General features: G+C 38.3%; 1 protein-coding gene across 4 annotated transcripts in view; it reads left to right on the forward strand.

Moving 5' to 3' along the window:
* The first annotated feature begins 3,498 nt into the window (after nucleotides 1-3,498).
* Nucleotides 3,499-23,494, forward strand: part of MED23 (mediator complex subunit 23) — a 64,786-nt gene continuing 44,790 nt past the window's right edge. For all 4 annotated transcript variants that reach the window (XR_005217918.1, XM_037843379.1, XM_037843380.1 and 1 more), the window contains exons 1-9: nucleotides 3,499-3,775; nucleotides 4,112-4,143; nucleotides 4,297-4,384; nucleotides 7,080-7,204; nucleotides 8,667-8,778; nucleotides 19,182-19,280; nucleotides 19,864-19,965; nucleotides 20,289-20,358; nucleotides 21,341-21,453. Coding sequence is in view for 3 of the 4 variants with exons in the window: in XM_037843379.1 (XP_037699307.1) it covers nucleotides 3,728-3,775; nucleotides 4,112-4,143; nucleotides 4,297-4,384; nucleotides 7,080-7,204; nucleotides 8,667-8,778; nucleotides 19,182-19,280; nucleotides 19,864-19,965; nucleotides 20,289-20,358; nucleotides 21,341-21,453 (789 nt within the window). In the remaining variant the exon portion in view is untranslated. The remainder of the gene's footprint in view (nucleotides 3,776-4,111; nucleotides 4,144-4,296; nucleotides 4,385-7,079; nucleotides 7,205-8,666; nucleotides 8,779-19,181; nucleotides 19,281-19,863; nucleotides 19,966-20,288; nucleotides 20,359-21,340; nucleotides 21,454-23,494) is intronic.

The raw sequence follows: 23,494 nt of genomic DNA on the forward strand, positions 1-23,494 counted from the left end.
GAATTTTATTTGTATATGCTACCAACTAACAATTGGAAAATTGAATCTTAAAAATACTTTTTAAAATCGCTTCCAAAAACCCTGCAAAATACTTGGGAATAAATTTAAGAAAAGATATGCAAGATCAGCGTGCTGAAAACTACAGAATATTGCTGATAAAATTTAAAGAAGCCCTAAAGAAATGGAGAGATCTACCATGTTCATATACAGAAAGGTTCAGTATTGTTTAGGTATAAGATGCCTACAAATTGCTCTATACAGTCAATCCAATCCTAATCAAACTGCCAGTATATTTTCCCCCTACTCTGGTTAAAATTGATAAGCTGATTCTAAAATTTATATGGGAATGCAAAAGACCTGGAACACCCAAAATAAGCTTTAAAAAAACATTGGAGAACTTGTCTTACTCTATTTCTAGACTTACTAAGTTATAGTAATTGTGGCAGCTTGATATTGGCATTGGGATAGAAAGTACAGAAAGGAGAACCCAGAAACAAACCTATACTAATACAAGGTAATTCACTGGAGAAAGGAAAGTTGTTTCAACCAATGGTACTGGAACAAATGGATAAGCATATGGGAACAAATGAATCTCCACCCCTACTATACACCATTCACAAAAAATAATTCAAGATGGATCAGGAACCTAAACATTAAAGCTAAAACCATGAATCTTCCAGAAAAAAAAAAAAAAATTGGGGGACATCTTCATGACCTTAAGGTAGACTAAGATTTCTTAGGCCTCTAAAACATAAACCATAAAGTTAAAAATTTGTTCAATTGGGCTTCATCAAAATTAAATTTTTTTCCTAATCAAAAGACATCATTTAAAAATGGAAAGGCAAGCCAAGACTGGGAGAAAATGTTCACCATACATATATCTGATAAAGGATCGGATACAGAATATATGAGAACTCCTACAAATTAATAACAATAAGATAAACCATCTAACTAATAATGGACAAATGACTTGAACAGACCCTTCACTTAAGAATGGCCAAGAAGATATACATCAAAAGGTATTCAACATAATTAGTCATTAGAGAAATATAAATTAAAACCCCCAAGGAGATACCACTGCACACCCATTAGAATGACAGAAATTAAAAAACTGACAATACCAAATGTTGATAAGGATGCAGAACAATTGGAACTCTCCTCCAACAGTGGTGGCAGTCTAAAAGAGTACAACCACTTTAGAGAACTATTTGGCAATTTCTTATAAAGTTAAATATACGCTTTATGACAAAAACATAAACTTGAATCAGAAATTCTGCTCCTAGGTATTTACCCAAAAGTAAAGAAAATATGTGTCCACAGAAAGACTTGTATGAGAATGTTCATAGCAATATTATTCATAATAATCAAAAACTGAAAATAACCTAAATATCTATCAACAAGTGAATCAATAGCTATATATAAATATAATGGAAGATAATTTAGCAATGACACATATAGATGGATCTCAGAATATAATGTTGTGTAAAAGAAGGCAGACACAAAAGATTATATACTGTATGATTCCAATGAAATAAATTTCAAGAACATGAGAAATGACTCAATGGTTATATAAATGAAAACAGTGTTTGCCTCGTGGAAGAGGGTTTAACTGCAAAGGAGCATCAGGAATATTCTGAGGTGATAGAAATATTCTGTATCTTGACTGAAGTTGGTAGTTACACAAAGTGTGAACATTTGTCAAAATTCATGGGTCTGTATATTTAAAATCCATGCATTTATTGTATGTAAATTACACATACATTTTAAAAAAATGAGTGTTGTGGAAAAACACAATAAGAAGGCCTAGGAATGGATAGTCAATTTTTATCCAATGAATGAAGCATTAGCAAGAAAGAAACAACATTAATTTGCATTTGGTTATGGCAAAAATATTATTTCCTGACCACTTTACCTTTCTAATTACACAAGCCTTGGTCAATATTAAAATTAGTTGCCATCTGTGTTACTGGTAAAAAACACAGTCCCAGGTAGTCAGGCCTGCCTGATCCAGCATCAAACAGAGAAACAAGTCTCTTCCTTTGGTGAGGTGAATTTATTGAAGATGCATCAACAAGGAACTGTAGGAAAGAAAAACCTTTCAAGCCCATTTCAAAGTGAGAATTGGTTGGACTTTTGTAACCCCAAACAGACAAAGAAATGGCCAGGAGCCAGAAGAAAGCAGAGAGGAAAAAACAGAAGAGAGAAAGCTGTTCTGTCAGCATCTCCTTGTTATCTTGAAGTCCTGAAGTCCTTCCTTCTTTCGGGTTTGTTTTTCAAAAAGCCAGTTCTTTACCAAACCATTACTGTGGTTTCCTCCTGTGGGCAATTCTGGGAAAGTTCCTGGGAGCAGAGAGCAATTTTTTTTGTTGTTGTTGAGATTAGAGCAACAGCAAGTTATTTTAAGGAGGGCTTTTCATGGTTAGAATAACTCAAGGCTGCTTGAATGAAGTGACCTTAATAAACAGGTTTTTTTTGTTCCTATTGGCTATTGAAGACTATACTAAGCATTTTCCAGCTAAAGAATTATGTTGAGTATTTTCTACTTATCCAGCTATCATTTGCAGAGAATACACTGAAATAGATAGCAGGAAGAGAAAGCAGGGAACCCTAATAGATTAAAAGGTGAACGCTATCTAGAACTAAAATATGATTAAAGATAATCTGAAATATAATCTGCTTTCCATAGAGAAAATGACAATAGATTATTAGGGGACTTGGGTTTTAATAACACAGGCTCTGTCATCCTTCCAGCTTGGACATTCTGCAAAATCAATGATTACCACAGTTTATTAAATATCTAACAGTGTGTCTGGCACTGAGTAGAGGGAGGATAAATGTTCCACAAGTTGGGTGTTCAGATACCTAAGCACAAGGTGTTACATGAGGATAAATCACCTAAGGGAAGTAATGCAAGCTTCCATCAATGTATAAAACTTAAACTGATATTTGAAGGAATGAAGAAGTCCCGCTGCCCATCTGCTCTGACTGCCAGTGAATCAGCCTGCCTCTGCCCCTTCTCCACTCCTACCCCCACCAAAGAGGCTGCGGGTACTGAATAAATGGAAATTATTATTAATTTTAGATGATTATAACTAAAAATGTTAGGCATTATTATTTGATGATTCTAACTAAATAATGCATCAATAGTGATTCATTAATGTGTTGTTTTTTTCAACCTTTATCTAAAGCCTGCAGCCAGCTCTGAGTCCGGAGCTCTGGTACACCTGGGCTACCATAGTTAAGAATCGTGGTCCTTGTCGTCAAGAAAAGCGTGGTTTCAACGACTCGGTTGACGGTGCTCGGGAAGGCCCTAGGCTTCCGCGCCTTTTTCTTCCCTGTTTGCAGAAGCGTTAGCCCGGGGCAGGAAGCAGTTTCCAGTCTGACCGGCGGGGGCGCCCGGCAGCCGCCGACCCTGCGAGTGACTTGCGCTCCAGGTTCCGCTGGGGGCGCTCTGGCGCGGCTGGCGGGCGGCGCTTCTCCACAGGCGGAACTGTCAGGCTGGCTTCGAGTTTCTGGGAGTTCCTCCATCGCCGCGCGCCTGGTCCTTCCCAGCTTCCGTGCTGGTCTGGATTGTTTACCCGGCCGGGAGGAGACGCGCCGGGCCGATCACCTGCGGAGGAAAGCTAGCCTCGCAAGCTGAGGTTTACTCCCGGCGTCCCCGCCCCTCCGTTCCGCGAGCTTTGGCCCGACTCAGGCCGCGCCGCCCGCCCGGGGAAGGCGGGGGGCGATGGTACAGATGGAGACGCAGCTGCAGAGCATTTTTGAGGAGGTGGTGGTGAGTGGAGGGGCTGGGATCCAGGGCGATGTCCCGGGGTGGAGAAAGCAGCCTGGGCAGCCTCGTCGCCCTCCTCCCTTTTTGTTTCGACACCGAGTATGTTTGTGCGCGTGGGGGTTGCGAGTCTCAAGTGCTGTCAAATTCATGGTCTCCTTTGAAATCCACAGCATCCTTTGTGACAGGCCTGGCACGTAGTGTTAGATTCTGCGTTGCTGATCGAGGTGATTTGCGCTGTTGTATTGTAATAAGTTGTTAGGGGAGCTCCCTGAAGTTCCCACTCCTTTTTTTTTTTTTTAATTCACATCGTTCACGTCTTTGCTTTCTTCCCCCCCACAGAAAACAGAAGTTATAGAAGAGGCTTTCCCTGGGTGAGTATAATGTATGGCAGATTTTTGTGTAAAACCATGAGGAGGGTACCTTTGTAAAAAGACTTAGGTTTGTCTTGGAGGTTTATAGATTATGCTGGTTATATTGAATTACGTTTTTTAAAGCTGGTGACAATCTAATTTTTTTTTTTTTAGTATGTTTATGGATACGCCTGAAGATGAAAAAACAAAACTTATCAGCTGTTTGGGAGCCTTTAGACAGTTTTGGGGTGGTCTTTCTCAGGTGAGCACTGCTTTTTTTAATACATTCAGCTGATGATTTTTGGCCTCTTCTTTCCTTAAGTTTACTTTGATGTTGCTGTTAAGGTTTTTCTGGAAAGGGAGAAATAAATTTGTCATCTTTTCTTTCTCTATTCTGGCTTCCACTTGTTTTAATTCGTGTAATTCCAGTGGAGAACCTATACTGAGAAGTCAAGTTGACAGCACAGTATTAGATGTCTTTCTTTTTCACTAACCTATAATGAGATGTCTCCGTTTTATGTTTTTAAAATGCCCCCCATGTTAGATTAAGACTATTTCATTCATTCTTCTGATTTATTTGATACACTTGAAGGCAGCTGTGTTAGGCATTGTAAAGGATAAAAATTTTATCACTTTACTCAACAGATGAAGGAACTACCACTATACTGATAGATTGTATCTTTACTGCAGTATTTTTATATCCTTACCAAAGCACTGTAAAAAGGATACAAAGATAGTCCAATTTAAAGGATACAAAAATATATTAAAAACAGGAAAAGGTTCAGTAAAACTTAGTAACCAAGAACAATTACCTAAAAAACGTGTATTCATGAAAAAGACAAAATTTGTGATCCTTATAGTTCATGTTGGAGAAGTGTATTATCTTCTCATGGTGCATTAAGGTAGGGAAATGAGAACTGTTTGTGGTTAAGTCACTGGTGGTAAGACTTGACACACAAGGGTCACATAGCCACAAGACATTCATATTTTACATTTTTGTTTTAATTGTTCTTTAATAGGTAATGCATTTATGTGTTCAAAATGCAAAAGGTACAAAGGGTAGAGCCAATGAAAATTCTCCCCCCATCTCTCTTAGCTTAATTACATTTTTCTCTCTGCAGCCAATGTATCCAGTTTGGTTTTTTTCTAGAAATATTTTATGCATATAGAATCATACTTATAGAATGGTCATATACTATGCATGCTATTGATTAGCTCCCTGCTTTTTTCTCTGTAATAATAAAAAACTAAAAGTAATTCCACATCAGTCCAGTAAGAATCCTTCCTTCCTTCCCTCCTTCCTTCCTTCCTTCCTCCTTCCCTCCCTCCCTCCTAATATTTCATTGTATGTCTGTGCCTTCATTATTTAACCATTCCCCTATGGACTGACATTTTGGTTGCTTCTTACCTTTTCCACTTTAAACAGTACTGTAACGAATTATAGTATGCACAGGACATAGGATAAATGCTGGGTCAAAGGGTATGTCTATTTGTAATTTTTATAGAAATTGCCAAATAGCTTTCACTAAGGGTTATACTAGTTACACTGCCACCTGCAATGTATGAGAGTATCTGTTCCTTCTTGCTTCACAATGGAGTGTTAATGAACTTCATGATCTTTGCCAGTCTAAAAAGTCAGAAATTTTATCTCAGTATACTTCTATTTTACATTTCTCTGAGTGAAGTTGGACATCTTTTCAGCATGATGTTTTAGTTTTTTAATTCATTAAACATTTTTAGGAGTTTAGGGAATGGCCCTATCTTCAAGAAGTTCTAATGGGGGAGCCAGGAGGTAAATAGATATTTCTAAATCAGTATCACACATCTATAGTACAAGTTTGTGTGAGGGACAGTGGTAGTGCAAAGGACGTATAGGCTCTTCTTGGGTGGATCCCAGAAGACAAACTTTGAGAGAGGCACAGTGTTTCAGTGTCACACTTAAAGCTTTGCAAGACTAGAAATTGGATGTGTAATTGGATTCATAATTGATTGGGCTCATAGGGATTAAATTCCTACTAATTTCTCGTGAGGCTGATGTTCTAACCCATAATGGATTTTTTCCCCCGGTAAGACAGCAGTATTTATATCCACATTAAAGGCATTGTTTCTCTTACTTCTTCAGGGTATCTGGAGGGCCATTTTATAGTCAGAATGTTGACTAGCTCAGAAGGTGTGAGCTACCTGTTGAATTTCCCTCCTCCTATAGTAGAGCTTTTGTGATTGAGGAATCATCTCCTGCTGCCTCCACCATTCACTCAAATTCTCTTTCACTAGTAAACCACCATTTTCTTTTCACACAGATTTTATTGGTATTAACAGCTGGCTTTCACATTCAATCCTTTATTTAGTTTCCAAGAAATTTCCTCCAAAAGGGATATAACAAAAAGGTACTACCACCATTATGTGTGTTTTTACCACTTTTGACTTTCGGAAAGTAATCTTACCTCCATTCTGGAACACTTTACTTTAGCTTCCTATTCACTTTTTTTTTTTCTCCCTATTTTTTTCTACTCACTTTTCACAGAGTATGCTTTGTCCTTCAAATATTCTAACCAACTCCGGTATCATCCAGTAAAACAGTATATATTAAAAAAAAAAAATTCAAGGAGCTTTTGAAAATAGTAGAGTCAGTATGTTTTCTTTCAACTGATTCACTTCACACAATGTATTAGAGTTTTCTATTGGCTGTGAATATGCTAATAAAATCTTACTCCTTTTGGAGGTTCCATGTAATAAAAATAATGGGATTTTAATCTATATAATTGCAAGAGTTTAAACTTAATGTAACTGAAATAAATCTGAGGTTTTCACTTTGCCTTTTAAAAAATTCTTTTCATCCACTGATGTTTATAGTGGATTTTCATAATCTTTATATGCTCACAGGTATAGTATTAGCTGTTCATTAATTACAAAATATGACATTAGACCTAAAGTATAATCATATTCTGATTTTCCAGGAGTCTCATGAACAGTGCATTCAGTGGATTGTTAAATTCATTCATGGCCAGCATAGTCCTAAGAGAATTTCTTTTCTTTATGACTGCTTAGCAATGGCAGTTGAAACTGGCCTTCTTCCACCCAGGTACGTTTAATGGCGAGTACAATTAATCCAAAGAATTTTTCTTTATATTAATGCTTAGAAATTGCTTGAGGTTGTTATAACAGGATAAGGGAATGAGGAAGGAAGTTAGGCTCATCAAGTAATCCTACATAATACTTCAGGTTTTAGTTTCTAGGATGCGGTATTCTTAGAATTGTACATTTATAGGCTCAGAACAAGGCAGGCCCTGCCTCTCAGTTCAGAGGCTGAGATCACTCACTTTGGTGAGCTTGTTCCAGTTAGTTTTGCTGCACAACAAATTACTGCACTTTGCAGCTTAAAACAAAAACAATCATCTAATTAGTATCTGTTAACAGTTATGTGGTTGAGCAGGCTTAATGGGCAGTTATATCCCAGAGTGTGTTATGGGTTGAATTGTGTCCCCCAAAAAAGACATGTTCAGGTCTCCTGGTCCAGTGAATGTGACCTTATTTTAAGATGTGATTAATTAAGATGAGACCAATCTGGATTGGGTGGGGACTAACCCGGTATGACTGGCAGCCTTATAAGAAGGGGAGAAAAGGGAGACAGAGAGGTAGGCAGAGGGGAGACAGCCATGTGATGACTGCAGCAGGGATTGAAGCCCAAGTATTGCTGGCCACTGCCAGAAGCTAACAGGGACACATGGGGCAGATTCTTCCTTGCATACTTCAGGGGCAGAATGATCTTGCCAATATCTTGATTTTGTACCTCCAGTCTCCAATACTGTGAGACAAGAAATGTCTGTTGTTTTAAGTCACCTGGTCTGTGGTACTGTGTTATGGCAGCCCCAGGACATTAAGGCAGGGTGTCTCATAGCTAGGGCTGGAGTCATGGCCAAGGCTCCCCAACTCACACTTATGGTGGTTGATGCCTGGATGTCATCCAGGACCTCACCTGGAGCTGTCGGCTTGAACCTACCTGTGGCCACTCTACTGGACTGGACTTCTTCACAGTATGATGGAGTCTAAGAGCGAGCATTCAGAAGTGGGCTGGACGGAAGCTATAGCACCTCTTATTACCTTGCCATGGAAGTCATGTGGTATCCCTTTTGCTATAGTATTAAGCCTGCCCAGGTTTAAGGGGAGAGAACATAGATCACCACCTCTCCATGGGAGGAGTGTCAGTCAGTATCACATTTCAGCTGACTGATGGTAAATATTTAACCAATAGCTTTGGTTTCTTTCTGGTGAACCAGTGGCTTTGGTTTTTTCCTGGTTTCTTTCTAGTAAAAATATAACCTAATGAATATTGCTTAGTTCTACTTTGTGTTTACTCTGTGATACAGATAGATAATGTAAAATGCTATGCACACTTTCAAAAAAAGTATCCTTGAGTAATAATGTACTTTCATGAAAACTACTTGCTATGACAAAATATAATTCCTGAAGTACATAGACCTTGGCTGTTGGAGAACTTAACAAAATTCTGTCTTTTAACTGGAATGGGTATTCCTTTATTCTAGGATGGTTTGTGAATCCCTGATAAACTCTGACACTCTTGAATGGGAAAGAACACAGCTTTGGGCATTAACATTTCAACTGGTTCGGAAAATAATTGGGGGAGTGGATTACAAGGTATTTTTTTTTCTAATTCCAAAAAGTGATTGCTTTCAAAATGATTAATTTTTCAGCGTTTGTATCTTAAGTTGAGAGAAATGAAGTGGAAGCATCCAAAAATCTGTGTGTGTGGTGTGTGTGTCTGTGCGCGCGCGCACGTGGTGTATTTACTAAAGGGATTTAAAATTACTTAATGATTCCCACAGCTTCCTTCTCCTTCCCCTCCCAACATTTTTTTTTTTAATTATTAATTATTGTAATTTTTATTCACCCTTACAATTTACCCTTTTTGAGCTTCCATTTTCTTATCTTAAAGGCGAAGGGACTGGATTAGCTATTTCTTTTTTTTTTTTTTTTTTTTTTTTAATCTTCATTTTATTGAGATATATTCACATACCACGCAGTCATACAAAACAAATCGTACTTTCGATTGTTCACAGTACCATTACATAGTTGTACATTCATCACCTAAATCAATCCCTGACACCTTCATTAGCACACACACAAAAATAACAAGAATAATAATTAGAGTGAAAAAGAGCAATTGAAGTAAAAAAGAACACTGGGTACCTTTGTCTGTTTGTTTCCTTCCTCTATTTTTCTGCTCATCCATCCATAAACTAGACAAAGTGGAGTGTGGTCCTTATGGGTTTCCCAATCCCATTGTCACCCCTCATAAGCTACATTTTTATACAACTGTCTTCGAGATTCATGGGTTCTGGGTTGTAGTTTGATAGTTTCAGGTATCCACCACCAGCTACCCCAATTCTTTAGAACCTAAAAAGGGTTGTCTAAAGTGTGCGTAAGAGTGCCCACCAGAGTGACCTCTCGGCTCCTTTTGGAATCTCTCTGCCACTGAAACTTATTTCATTTCCTTTCACATCCCCCTTTTGGTCAAGAAGATGTTCTCCGTCCCATGATGCCAAGTCTACATTCCTCCCTGGGAGTCATATTCCACGTTGCCAGGGAGATTCACTCCCCTGGGTGTCTGATCCCACGTAGAGGGGAGGGCAGTGATTTCACCTTTCAAGTTGGCTTAGCCAGAGAGAGAGGGCCACATCTGAGCAACAAAGAGGCATTCGGGAGGAGGCTCTTAGGCACAACCATAGGGAGGCCTAGCCTCTCCTTTGCAGCAACCGTCTTCCCAAGGGTAAAACCTATGGTAGAGGGCTCAACCCATCAAACCACCGGTCCCCTATGTCTGTGGTCATGTTAGCAACCATCGAGGTGGGGTAGGCCAATACCCCTGCATTCTCCACAGGCTCCTCAAGGGGGCACTACATCTTTTTTTTTCCTTGTTTTTCTTTTTTTTTTTTAACTTTCCCTTCTTTTTTAAATCAACTGTATGAAAAAAAGTTAAAAAGAAAACAAACATACAATAAAAGAACATTTCAAAGAGACCATAACAAGGGAGTAAGAAAGAGACAACTAACCTAAGATAACTGCTTAACTTCCAACATGTTCCTACTTTACCCCAAGAAAGTTACCTAATATAGCAACATTTCTGTGAACTTGCTCCTACTATATCCATCAGAAATTAACAGACCATAGTCATTCCTGGGCATCCCCAGAACGTTAAATAGCTTATCTGTTCTTCTTGGATTATTGTTCCCCCTTCCTTAATTGCTCTCTATTGCTAGTTCCCCTACATTCCCCATTATAAACCATTTGTTTTACATTTTTCAAAGTTCACATTAGTGGTAGCATATAATATTTCTCTTTTTTTTGCCTGGCTTATTTCGCTCAGCATTATGTCTTCAAGGTTCATCCATGTTGTCATATGTTTCACGAGATTGTTCCTTCTTACTGCCGCGTAGTATTCCATCGTGTGTATATACCACATTTTATTTATCCACTCATCTGTTGAAGGACATTTGGGTTGTTTCCATCTCTTGGCAATTGTGAATAATGCTGCTATGAACATTGGCGTGCAGATATCTGTTCGTGTCACTGCTTTCCGATCTTCCGGGTATATACCGAGAAGTGCAATGGCTGGATCGAATGGTAACTCTATATCTAGTTTTCTAAGGAACTGCCAGACTGACTTCCAGAGTGGCTGAACCATTATACAGTCCCACCAAAAACGAATAAGAGTTCCAATTTCTCCACATCCCCTCCAGCATTTGTAGTTTCCTGTTTGTTTAATGGCAGCCATTCTAACCGGTGTTAGATGGTATCTCATTGTGGTCTTAATTTGCATCTCTCTAATAGCTAGTGAAGCTGAACATTTTTTCATGTGTTTCTTGGCCATTTGTATTTCCTCTTCAGAGAACTGTCTTTTCATATCTTTTGCCCATTTTATAATTCAGCCGACTGTACTATTGTCATTGAGTTGTAGGATTTCTTTGTATATGCAAGGTATCAGTCTTTTGTCAGATACATGGTTTCCAAAAATTTTTTCCCATTGAGTTGGCTGCCTCTTTACCTTCTTGAGAAATTCCTTTGAGGTGCAGAAACTTCTAAGCTTGAGGAGTTCCCATTTATCTATTTTCTCTTTTGTTGCTTGTGCTTTGGGTGTAAAGTCTAGGAAGTGGCCGCCTAATACAAGGTCTTGAAGATGTTTTCCTACATTACCTTCTAGGAGTTTTATGGTACTTTCTTTTATATTGAGATCTTTGGTCCATTTTGAGTTAATTTTTACGTAGGGGGTGAGGTAGGGGTTCTCTTTCATTCTTTTGGATATGGATATCCAACTCTCCCAGCCCCATTTGTTGAAAAGACCATTATGACTCAGTTCAGTGACTTTGGGGGCCTTATCAAAGATCAGTCGGCCATAGATCTGAGGGTCTATCTCTGAATTCTCAATTCGATTCCATTGATCTATATGTCTATCTTTGTGCCAGTACCATGCTGTTTTGGCAACTGTGGCTTTATAATAAGCTTCAAAGTCAGGGAGTGTAAGTCCTCCCACTTCGTTTTTCTTTTTTAGAGTGTCTTTAGCAATTCGAGGCATCTTCCCTTTCCAAATAAATTTGATAACTAGCTTTTCCAAGTCTGCAAAGTAGGTTGTTGGAATTTTGATTGGGATTGCATTGAATGTGTAGATGAGTTTGGGTAGAATTGACATCTTAATGACATTTAGTCTTCCTATCCATGAACATGGAATATTTTTCCATCTTTTAAGGTCCCCTTCTATTTCTTTTAGTAGAGTTATGTACTTTTCTTTGTATAGGTCTTTTACATCTTTGGTTAAGTTTATTCCTAGGTACTTGAATTTTTTAGTTGCTATTGAAAATGGTATCTTTTTCTTGAGTGTCTCTTCAGTTTGTTCATTTCTAGCATATAGAAACATTACTGACTTATGTGCATTAATCTTGTATCCCGCTACTTTGCTAAATTTGTTTATTAGCTCTAGTAGCTGTATCGTCGATTTCTCAGGGTTTTCTAGATATAAGATCATATCATCTGCAAACAATGACAGTTTTACTTCTTCTTTTCCAATTTGGATGCCTTTTATTTCTTTGTCTTGCCGGATTGCCCTGGCCAGCACTACCAGCACAATGTTGAATAACAGTGGTGACAGCGGGCATCCTTGTCTTGTTCCTGATCTTAGAGGGAAGGCTTTCAGTCTCTCACCATTGAGTACTATGCTGGCTGTGGGTTTTTCATATATGCTCTTTATCATGTTGAGGAAGTTTCCTTCAATTCCTACCTTTTGAAGTGTTTTTATGAAAAACGGATGTTGGATTTTGTCAAATGCTTTTTCAGCATCTATTGAGATGATCAATTGATTTTTCCCTTTTGACTTGTTAATGTGTTGTAATACATTGATTGATTTTCTTATGTTGAACCGTCCTTGCATGCCTGGAATAAACCCCACTTGGTCATGGTGTATGATTTTTTTAATGTGTCTTTGGATTCGATTTGCAAGTATTTTGTTGAGGATTTTTGCATCTATATTCATTAGGGAGATTGGCCGGTAGTTTTCCTTTTTTGTAGCATCTTTGCCTGGTTTTGGTATTAGATTGATGTTAGCTTCATAAAATGAGTTAGGTAGTGTTCCATTTTCTTCAATGTTTTGAAAGAGTTTGAGTAAGATTGGTGTCAGTTCTTTCTGGAAAGTTTGGTAGAATTCCCTTGTGAAGCCATCTGGCCCTGGGCATTTATTTGTGGGAAGATTTTTGATGACTGATTGGATCTCTTTGCTTGTGATGGGTTGGTTGAGGTCTTCTATTTCTTCTCTGGTCAGTCTAGGTTGTTCATATGTTTCCAGGAAATTGTCCATTTCCTCTACATTATCCAGTTTGTTGCCATACAGTTGTTCATAATATCCTCTTATAATTTTTTTAATTTCTTCAGGATCTGCAGTTATGTCACCTTTCTCATTCATTATTTTGTTGATATGGGTCTTCTCTCTTTTTGATTTTGTCAGTCTAGCTAGGGGCTTGTCAATCTTGTTGATCTTCTCAAAGAACCAACTTTTGGTGATATTTATCCTCTCTATTGTTTTTTTTGTTCTCTATGTCATTTATTTCTGCTTTAATCCTTGTTATTTCTTTTCTTGTACTTGGTTTAGGATTGGTTTGCTGTTCATTTTCTAGCTTCTTCAGTTGATCCATTAGTTCTTTGATTTTGGCTCTTTCTTCCTTTTTAATATATACGTTTAGTGCTATAAATTTCCCCCTTAGCACTGCTTTTGCTGCATCCCATAGGTTTTGGTATGTTGTGTTCTCATTTTCATTCGTCTATATATATTTAGCAATTTCTCTTGGTATTTCTTCTTTAACCCACTGATTGTTTAGGAGTGTGTTGTTTAACCTCCAGGTATTTGTGAATTTTCTAAGTCTCTGATGGTTATTGACTTCTAATTGTATTCCATTGTGGTCAGAGAATGTGCTTTGAATAATTTCAATCTTTTTAAATTTATTGAGGCTTGTTTTATGTCCCAGCATATGATCTATTCTGGAGAAAGTTCTGTGAGCACTAGAAAAGTATGTGTATCCTGGTGATTTGGGATGTAATGTCCTGTATATGTCTGTTAAATCTAATTCATTTATCAGATTGTTTAGGTTTTCAGTTTCCTTATTGGTCTTCTGTCTGGTTGATCTATCTATAGGAGAGAGTGATGTGTTGAAGTCTCCCACAATTATTGTGGAAACATCAATTGCTTCCTTTAGTTTTGCCAGTGTTTCTCTCATGTATTTTGTGGCACCTTGATTGGGTGCATAGACATTTACGATTGTTATTTCTTCTTGCTGAATTGCCCCTTTTATTAGTATGTAGTGGCCTTCTTTGTCTCTCAAAACATCCCTGCATTTGAAGTCTATTTTATCTGAGATTAATATTGCTACACCTGCTTTCTTTTGGCTGTAGCTTGCATGAAATATTTTTTTCCATCCTTTCACTTTCAGTTTCTTTGTGTCCCTGTGTCTAAGATGAGTCTCTTGTATGCAACATATTGATGGTTCATTTTTTTTGATCCATTCTGCGAATCTATATCTTTTAATTGGGGAGTTTAATCCATTTACATTCAACGTTGTAACCGTGAAGGCATTTCTTGAATCAGCCATGTTATCCTTTGGTTTATGTTTGTCATATTTTTCCCCTCTGTCTATTAATATCCTTATTGTACCCATACCGAATCTCTTTAGTACTGAACCTTTCTCCAAGTCTCTCTGTCCTTTCTTTGTTTCTCTGTCTGTAGGGCTCCCTTGAGTATCTCCAGTAGGGCAGGTCTCTTGTTAGCAAATTCTCTCAGCATTTGTTTGTCTGTGAAAAATTTAAGCTCTCCCTCAAATTTGAAGGAGAGCTTTGCTGGATAAAGTATTCTTGGCTGGAAATTTTTCTCACTCAGAATTTTAAATATATCGTGCCACTGCCTTCTCGCCTCCATGGTGGCTGCTGAGTAGTCACTACTTAGTCTTATGCTGTTTCCTTTGTATGTGGTGAATTGCTTTTCTCTTGCTGCTTTCAGAACTTGCTCCTTCTCTTCTGTGTTTGACAGTGTGATCAGAATATGTCTCGGAGTGGGTTTATTTGGATTTATTCTGTTTGGAGTTCGCTGAGCATTTATGATTTGTGTATTTATGTTGTTTAGAAGATTTGGGAAGTTTTCCCCAACAATTTGTTTGAATACTCTTCCTAGACCTTTACCCTTTTCTTCCCCTTCTGGGACACCAATGAGTCTTATATTCGGACGTTTCATATTATCTATCATATCGCTGAGGTCCATTTCGATTTTTTCAATTTTTTTCCCCATTCTTTCTTTTATGCTTTCATTTTCCATTCTGTTATCTTCCAGGTCACTGATTCGTTGTTCAGCTTCCTCTAGTCTTGTACTATGAGTGTCCAGAATCTTTTTAATTTGGTCAACAGTTCCTTTAATTTCCATAAGATCATCCATTTTTTTATTTAGTCTTGCAGTGTCTTCTTTATGCTCTTCTAGGGTCTTCTTGATATCCTTTGTATCCCTTACTATGGTCTCATTGTTCATCTTTAGTTCTTTGAGTAGCTGCTCTAGGTGCTATGTCTCTTCGGATCTTTTGATTTGGGTGCTGGGTCTGGTTTTTTCATGTGCTTTATAATTTTCTGTTGTTTTTGGCCCCTTGGCATTTGCTGAACTTGATAGGGTTCTTTTAGGATTTGTAGACCAATTGAAGTCCTTATCTCTAATTTATCAGATCTACAGCTTCGTGGAGTTCACTTTCTCTAACTAACTAGCAGGTGGCGTCCACGAGCCACCTGTTCTCCACAAGTCAGTTCTCCCCTGCTTAGCCTTTTTGGTGAGTGGGGGAGTGAGTCTTGTGGGGTCCAATTGGTGTACCAAGCTTGTGTGTGTAGTTGGTGTTTCCTGCCCTGTATATGGGGCGTGTTTCTGGGCAGTCAGGGAGGGGGGGTGGCCCTAACAATCAAATCTCCCTGGTGATCCTAGAGTTTTAAAGCTGCTGCAATAGTCTAATCCTTCAGTTCAGTCCTGCCACAGTTTGTCTCTGCCACTGACCCACAAGTCCTTGGTATTGGCGTATGGCTCCTGAGACTTGCAAGTGGGCCCCTCTTCCAGGATGTGCACCCCAGGTCCTCTGTTGAGGGATGACTGTGCTATGTCACAGGTGAGTGCCCTCCCCCCAGGGCAGTTCTGGGCTGCTGGGCTGTGTAGGGAGGCTCCCAGTCTGCTGAAATGATGGCTAAAAGGGGCTTTGTTAATTCACACTGCTCCACCTTCCCAACTCTGGGACAATCAGCTGAGGTTTCAGGGAAGGCTAATGTCCACGCCCAGTTTTGTGGTGTGTGCCTGTTATTTGAAGCACTTCGGTCACACTGGGTTGTCTGGGGCAGCTCTGGGCTATGGGGCTTGCAATGGGCAGGAGTGTTTCCTGTCCACCAGGATGATGGCTGTGAGCAGGCACCCCCCTTTTCTTGGGAAGTTGTGGTGTTTAGTGAATTTTCTCAGCCACTGGATTATTGCCTTTTGTCTCAGAGCTCTCTTAGTTCTGCTCTTGACTTGACCTGCCCAAATTGCAAGTCTTTGAAGCTTTCTGTATTGGGCTTCTTAGAGTAATTGTTTTAGAAAAAGAAAAAAGGATTAAAAAAAAGGGCCCTCCTGAGAGATCTAATGGGTTATTGAAATGCTAAGAGACAAAGCAATTAGGGCCATTAAGGAAAGGTCCACAGGGCAGAGAGATCAGCTTTTCTTTGGGATTTGCATATGAGCCTCAGGGCCTGAGCTCTGCCCTTCCCCTTTCTATGTTCACCAGAACTCCAAAAAGCCTCCGCTTTTATTTTGGAGTTTTTTGTGTTGTTTTTTTTTTCTATGCCTGTCTCCTCTCTGCTGGGCTGGCTGCTCTCAGATTCTCTGGTGTCTGGTCTCAGTCTGTCTATGGTTGGACTTTGGATCAGTAGAATGTGTTTCCGATAAGGGCTGCCACTGCAGTTCTCCCTTCTCCTTCCCGGAGCTGACAGCCCCTCCTCCCATGGGACTGAGCCTGGCAGGGAGGGGTGCGGATCCCCTGGCCGCAAAAACTTACAGATTTCGCTGATCTCAGCAGTTCCACGTTTTCATGAGTGTTGTATGAAGTATGCCCAAAGTCAGATTGCTCTGTGGTGTCCAGTCCATGCAGTTCCTGGCTTTCTACCTACTTTCCTGGAGGAGTAACTAAAACATACAGCTCACCAGTTCACCATCTTGCCCCGCCTCTGTATTTCAACCCCAACATTTTAAAAAATGCAAGTGGCTATGCATTTTTATGTTGAGCAGGGAGGTCACAGAGCAGAAACTGTGTTCCTTCATGCCACAGGTCTTAGGAGGTTGAGATCCCTTCCAGACCACATGAAAGAGCACATAACAGAGAGTTGTAAATGTTGAGAGGGGATGTACGGTGTCCCTGTCTCACATCTACCTTGTACTGCTTTGGACTTGGGTTTTTCCTTAACTAGTATCTTAAGCCCTCTGCTCTTGAACAAAAACAACAGTATCCCCCTCTCCAGTTGTGCTTCCTAACACAGCTCAGGAACTCAAGAGATGCAAAGTCCTCTCAGCTTCACTCAAGCCACTTTAAAAATCGCCCTTTTTGGAAGAATTGCCAGTATCTGACTCTGTGCCCTATGTCTGCATTTTCTCTAGTCAGAAATGACTTAACAGGTAACAACCTATGATTTAACATAAAATTACCCTAACAGGCTTCTTCTGATTGTTTTCCCTTTACTCATACTTCAGCTTTCTTTGCAAATTAGTACCCAGTTTTTACCTTTTCACTTATTTGTGTGGGACTTAATAATTGTTTCTCATTTCTTCCATATGTATGTTCTGTCTGTCTTTTTTTTTACAATACTGGTCTCAAATCAGTGTATGTTGAGTGAAATTTCCTTTCTATGTATCAGGTTCTGCTCTGAGATAATGCGTCAGCTAGTAAATATGTTGAGATGTTCAATTAACAGAATAGCCTTATTGGAAAAGCTTGAGGAATTAAGGTATGTGATGGATGAGAGAGGCAATAAAGTTAGAATATACTAAAAGGAATAAGCAGAAAGGATTGTCTGCCATAAAGTATATTATTAATACCCAGATTTTCAGATTGTTTCCAAATCTTATTCAAATATATTTCTATACTCAAGCTCAAGTTAAGCTTTTTTGACACTCGTAACATAAGAAGAATAACGAAAGTGTAGAAAGTTTAATTTTTATTTTTTTATTTTTTTATTCAGTTTTATTGAGATATATTCACATACCGTACAGTCATTCATGATGTACAATCAGCTGTTCACAGTACCATCATATAGTTGTGCATTCATCACCCCAATCTATTTTTGAACATTTTCCTTATACCAGAAAGAATAAAAAGAATAAAAAATAGAAGTAAAAAAGAACACCCAAATCATCCCCCCCATCCCACCCTATTTTTCATTTAGTTTTTTTCCCCATTTTTCTACTCATCCATCCATACACTGGATAAAGGGAGTGTGTTCCCCAAGGTTTTCATAATCACACTGTCACCCCTTGTAAGCTACATTGTTATACAATTGTCTTCAAGAGTCAAGGCTACTGGGTTGGAGTTTGACAGTTGCAGATATTTACTTCTGGCTATTCCAATGCATTAAAACCTAAAAAGGGTTATCTATGTCCACCAGAGTGACCTCTCCACTCCATTTGAAATCTCTCAGCCACTGAAACTTTATTTTGTTTCATTTTGCATCCCCCTTTTGGTCAAGAAGATGTTCTCAATCCCATGATGCCAGGCCCAGACTCATCCCCAGGAGTCGTATCCTGCATTGCCAGGGAGATTTATACCCCTGGGAGTCAGGTCCCACTAGTGGGGAGAGCAGTGAGTTCACCTGCCGAATTGGCTTAGCTAGAGAGGGCCACATCTGAGAAACAAAGAGGTACTCAGGAGGAGACTCTTGGGCACAATTATAAGCAGGTTTAGCCTCTTCTTTGCAGTAATGAGCTTCATAAGGGCAAGCCCCAAGATAGAGGGCTTGGCATACCAAACCACTAGTCCTCAGTGTTTGTGACAACATTGGCAACAGTCCAGGTGAGGAAATCAACAATCCAGGTGAGGAAATCCAACACTTCTGCATTCTCCCTCAGCCCCTCAAGGGAGCCCTGCATATATATTTTTATTCTCTGCCCAAATTACTTTGGGATGTGTCGCTATTTCACACTAACCTATACACACCTACCAGATCTCACTTCCTATTTAATTTTTATTTTTGACTTTGCTCATTCATGTATTTCAAGACATTCTTGAGAATTCTATTTGGGAATGTGGCCCTTAGGTTAATGCTAGGGACTTAAATGCTAACTGATTCAGAAAAATAACAAGTGTGACCTTGAAGGTAACATTTTTTCTGAGCACATCATCCTGACACCTTTGATTCAGCATAACTAGGGAGTAAAACATTTTCAGTATTAGAGCACATCTGGAAATTAAAACTAGCACAGGGGACATTGCTCAGTTTTAACCTATGTCTTTTTCTTTCTTCAGGGTGTTCGGGATCTCTTAAAAGTGATTTTGGAAAAAATCTTAACAATTCCTAATACAGTCAGCTCAGCTGTTGTACAGCAGCTTCTGGTAGCAAGAGAGGTAATTTAGACATAGCTGAAATTCATTGGTTATAACCTCAAAAAAGTTTAGTTTTATTGTTCTGTACTTTATTTAAACATTTGGTAGTTTGTGGAATGTTCCATTTGCTTACTTCTACAAAAATCACTTCTACCTTTAAAGGTACTGATTCACTTTATTTCAAAAGAAAATTTTATATTTTAATTAATTCATGGTTTTTGCTTATGAAAGCAGCAATATAATATTGAAATATATTTGACCATTATAGGACATCACCTATGGATCACTTAAAAGATCTTCATGCTTTGTAGCTGATATTGCAAGAATATTTACTCTTGGTCTGTTGCTCTCCTGTTTGAGTCTACCAATTTTTAAAGTATTTTCAAGGTTAATTTACTAACCGTGAGCAATCCATTCCATTGTTTATTAATCTTCATTTTTAGACATTCTGTATATGTAAATGAATTCCTTTATGCTACAGCTTGAGCCCAGTACATCCATGAAATGATATCTCTAGTTTTTAATAGTCTTTTTGTTGTTATTGTCACTATTGTTGATACGGGTCTAATCAAAAGTAATAATATTGTTCTTTTATTTTTCATAGGTTATAGCATATATCTTGGAAAGAAATGCCTGTTTATTACCAGCTTATTTTGCAGTCACAGAAATCAGGAAGCTATATCCTGAGGGAAAACTACCACACTGGGTAAATTTTAATTTTCCAAAATTTGTAATTGAAGTTTTGTTAAAAATAGTTATAGTGATCTTAATTCTTGTGTGCTTATTTAGACAGTTTATATGCCATGTGATAAAATAACACAGCTTCATCAAGTAGCTAAGGATATGGTGAGTTGCCTTAGCTTAATTCAGCTGTGTTGGAAGGAAGTAAAAGGTATTAACCTTTCTGTAATTGCCATGTGCCAGGCACTGAACTAAACCTTAACCCATGTTATCTCATTTTATGTAAATGATCATTGCATTCAGAGTATCCTTGATTTTATTTTTATATTGGCTGGTTTTCTTTTTTAGTTACTTGGAAATCTGGTATCAGACTTTGTGGATACCTTCAGGCCCACAGCAAGGATAAACTCCATTTGCGGTAGGATTATAAGTTTAAATATACTAAATAGGACTTGATTTTTGGTGATCAAACTATTAAGCAGAGCTGAAAAATGGTATCTAACACATGTCTTGGTGGCTTGTTGTTTTAGTAACTCTCTAGGAGCTTGATAATCGTCTTTCACATGCTTTCAGGTATCTTATGGTGAGTGTAGGGAGGGAAAAGCAGTTGTCTAGAGCTCGGGCTGAATTTCAGGTAGAGCTGTTGGAGAAGACTTGGCTCCTGGGGATTAGGAAGACTCACTGATGCAGCCAGCAAAGCACCATGGGCTCTCTTAGGCAGCTGGTGGCTCAGCATACCTGTGCCTCTGAGGCCACAGTACGCAGGAGTGCCTGGCCCTACCAGCCATTATAGTCCATCCCTGTGCTCTTCTCTCTTTTATTTTGTTTTCCATTTTGTCATAGTTGGTCCAAGTCTACAGACTTTCTTGAAAGAAATAAGCATGTGATTTGGCAGTTTTTACCGTGCCCACAAGGTACTCGTGAATTATTTCGAGAAATCATGATGGTTTCATAACTGTCTGGGAAGAGAAACTGTTTTTTTTTGTTGTTCAACTGTTGAGCACCTTCTGTGAGCTAGGTGCTGTTCTGATACTGGAATTATAACAATAAACTAAACAGACACCAGACATATTTTTCAGACTTCTTTCTGGCTTTTGTAATTGAGTGGATATTGATTTCATTTAATGAACTATGAAAGTGGAGCAGATTTGAGAAGGAACATTAGTTTAATTTGGAACATATTGAATTTGAGGTGCCCGTGGGACATGAAGGCAATATCTATTAGGCAGTTGGATGTATTTATAGGAGCTGAGCCTCATATGCTACATCTAAGGCTTCTAAGGACATCCTGCCTGTAGTTAATCATCTTGACCCTAGACGGTTTTTGTGGAGTGAATGAAGGACCAGGCATCGCTGTGTTCACATTTACTTAAAAGCATTTTTTTTCATAATATACACAGGCCGCTGCAGTCTTCTGCCAGTTGTAAATAACTCTGGTGCTATTTGTAATTCTTGGAAATTGGATCCTGCGACTCTTCGTTTTCCCTTGAAAGGCCTTTTACCATATGATAAGGTATGTTGCCAAGTATTCTAGAACTCTTGGTCCATTTAACAGTCTTCATCCTGGATTATAAGATGTGTGATACTAAACTGTATCTTCATAGTCTCATACAAGAAAGAGTGAATGAAAGGTAGTTTATGGTTTATTATGTTATTCCAGCTTTCAGGGAAACCCAGTGGTTTGTGATATTGCAGCTGTTGATGCTCCAATAGGCCTCCTTCACTGTGGAGAAATTTGACTCATTCATTATACTGTCTGGAGTGGGGTGGGGTGGTGAACAGAGCAGGGCATGGGGAAGGCAACATATTTTTCATGTACATGTTTAAGTCAAAAATGAGGTACAGAGTAATTAGTAACTTATTCAAAGATGAGAAGAGTAAAATAGTGAAACTAAGGTGACAATTCTGGGCTCTTGGGGTGCTGATCGACAAACTTGAACGTTGGAATATACAGTTGTCATGATGGCAATAATAATGACAACAGCTAATTTATTGTACACATACTGCTAGGCAGTATTCTAAGCACTTGATTTAGCAGTAACTCTTTTTCTTAGCTCCACTCGTATTATGTCTATCTAGAGTTTATGAAACTGAGACTGAGTGTTGTAGTAACTTGACTTAAGGTCTCACATTTAGGTAGTGACAGAGGCAGAATTTGAACTCAGTCTGATTCCAGAATCTGTACTCTTAACGCCTATGCCATCAATCATTTGTCCTTTCCAAATTTGGAAATTGTTTTATGTTTAAAGTTGTATGAAAGTGATTGGGAGCTGCCTCTATTCCTCTTTAATTAGATTTTGAGCAGAAAATTCTTTTCTTAAAATAATACTTAAGATTTTAGTGTGACTATATCTGAAGTCATTTCTAAGTTTAATTCTGAAAGGGAGAGGGTTTTCTTTTCTTGGATCACAGGAAGTCTGGCGTGCCCCTTAAGGGGACCGTTACCACTCCTAGATTGTTGCATTAGTGAGCAATCTTGCTGATGGTAGTGATAAATATTTTGGGACTTAGTTGTACAAACTGCTGCATAAAACAGGCACTTCAGTTACTCTTAATGCCTTAGAGGAGTCCTTTAAACTCCTACATTGAAGTGAATGCTTGCATACTCATACCTCTTGCACAGACATTTCAGGATTAAAATGAAGAAAGGGACAGTAAACAGAGGCATTAGAATAACGGGTGAATTGAGAGAGACTACAGCCTGATTGGAACCCGTTTTTTTTTAAGTGAAGAAATTTACCAGTTTGTAATTATTCCAAAGGTTTTTACCTCACATTTGCAATTACACAAACTTTTAAAAATTATTTTTTAAAATCTTAAATCATTAAGTGATTTTATAGATGCATACCTAAGAGATCATTGGGGGTTAAAAACCCAGTTAATCTCGTACAAATGGTATTTGAAATAAACTTTTCAAGACTACATCAAAATGCTGTGTCTCTAGCAGCATAGATGGAGGTGAAGAGAATGTATTCTGGAAAACTGTGAGATTACTCAAAACTGAGTAACCTGCATGTAAGAGCTAGACTAAATTAGAATGAAATCTTTCTAAATTAGTATATTTTAGTAAGTATTTATAAATTAACAGTTTAACATTAATATATTTTAAATAGGGATGAACAAAATTAATTAATAGGCATATGGGTATTTCATTTACTTTTCTAAAAGTTTATGTATTTAGGAGCTAAAAAGCTACTTTGGGGATCTTATTTGGGAAGTAGATTGACTTACATTCAAGATGTTCTTTTGTTGGACATATTTGATTAACTTTCAGATTGTCATTTGGAAAAGGGCTACAAACTCTGCAAGAGATTTTGCTTTTAAATTTAGCTTTCTAGTACTGTTTATTATAAATTTAATTTGGTTATCAGAAATTGTGTACTTAGATGCCTAGAAAGACTTTTAGAAAATTTGCTGTCAAGTTATAAAAGGAGGGAAGCAAAGGTCTTTTAATAATAGTTCTTTATGTCTAAGAAGTGTTATGTCTAAGAAATGTTATCACCTAGGACAAAATCTGTATAAATTGGCATTTGAGGCTCTAACATTAAAAAATT

Source organism: Choloepus didactylus, chromosome 7, assembly GCF_015220235.1.
Source record: "Choloepus didactylus isolate mChoDid1 chromosome 7, mChoDid1.pri, whole genome shotgun sequence".
Lineage (NCBI taxonomy): Eukaryota > Metazoa > Chordata > Mammalia > Pilosa > Megalonychidae > Choloepus > Choloepus didactylus.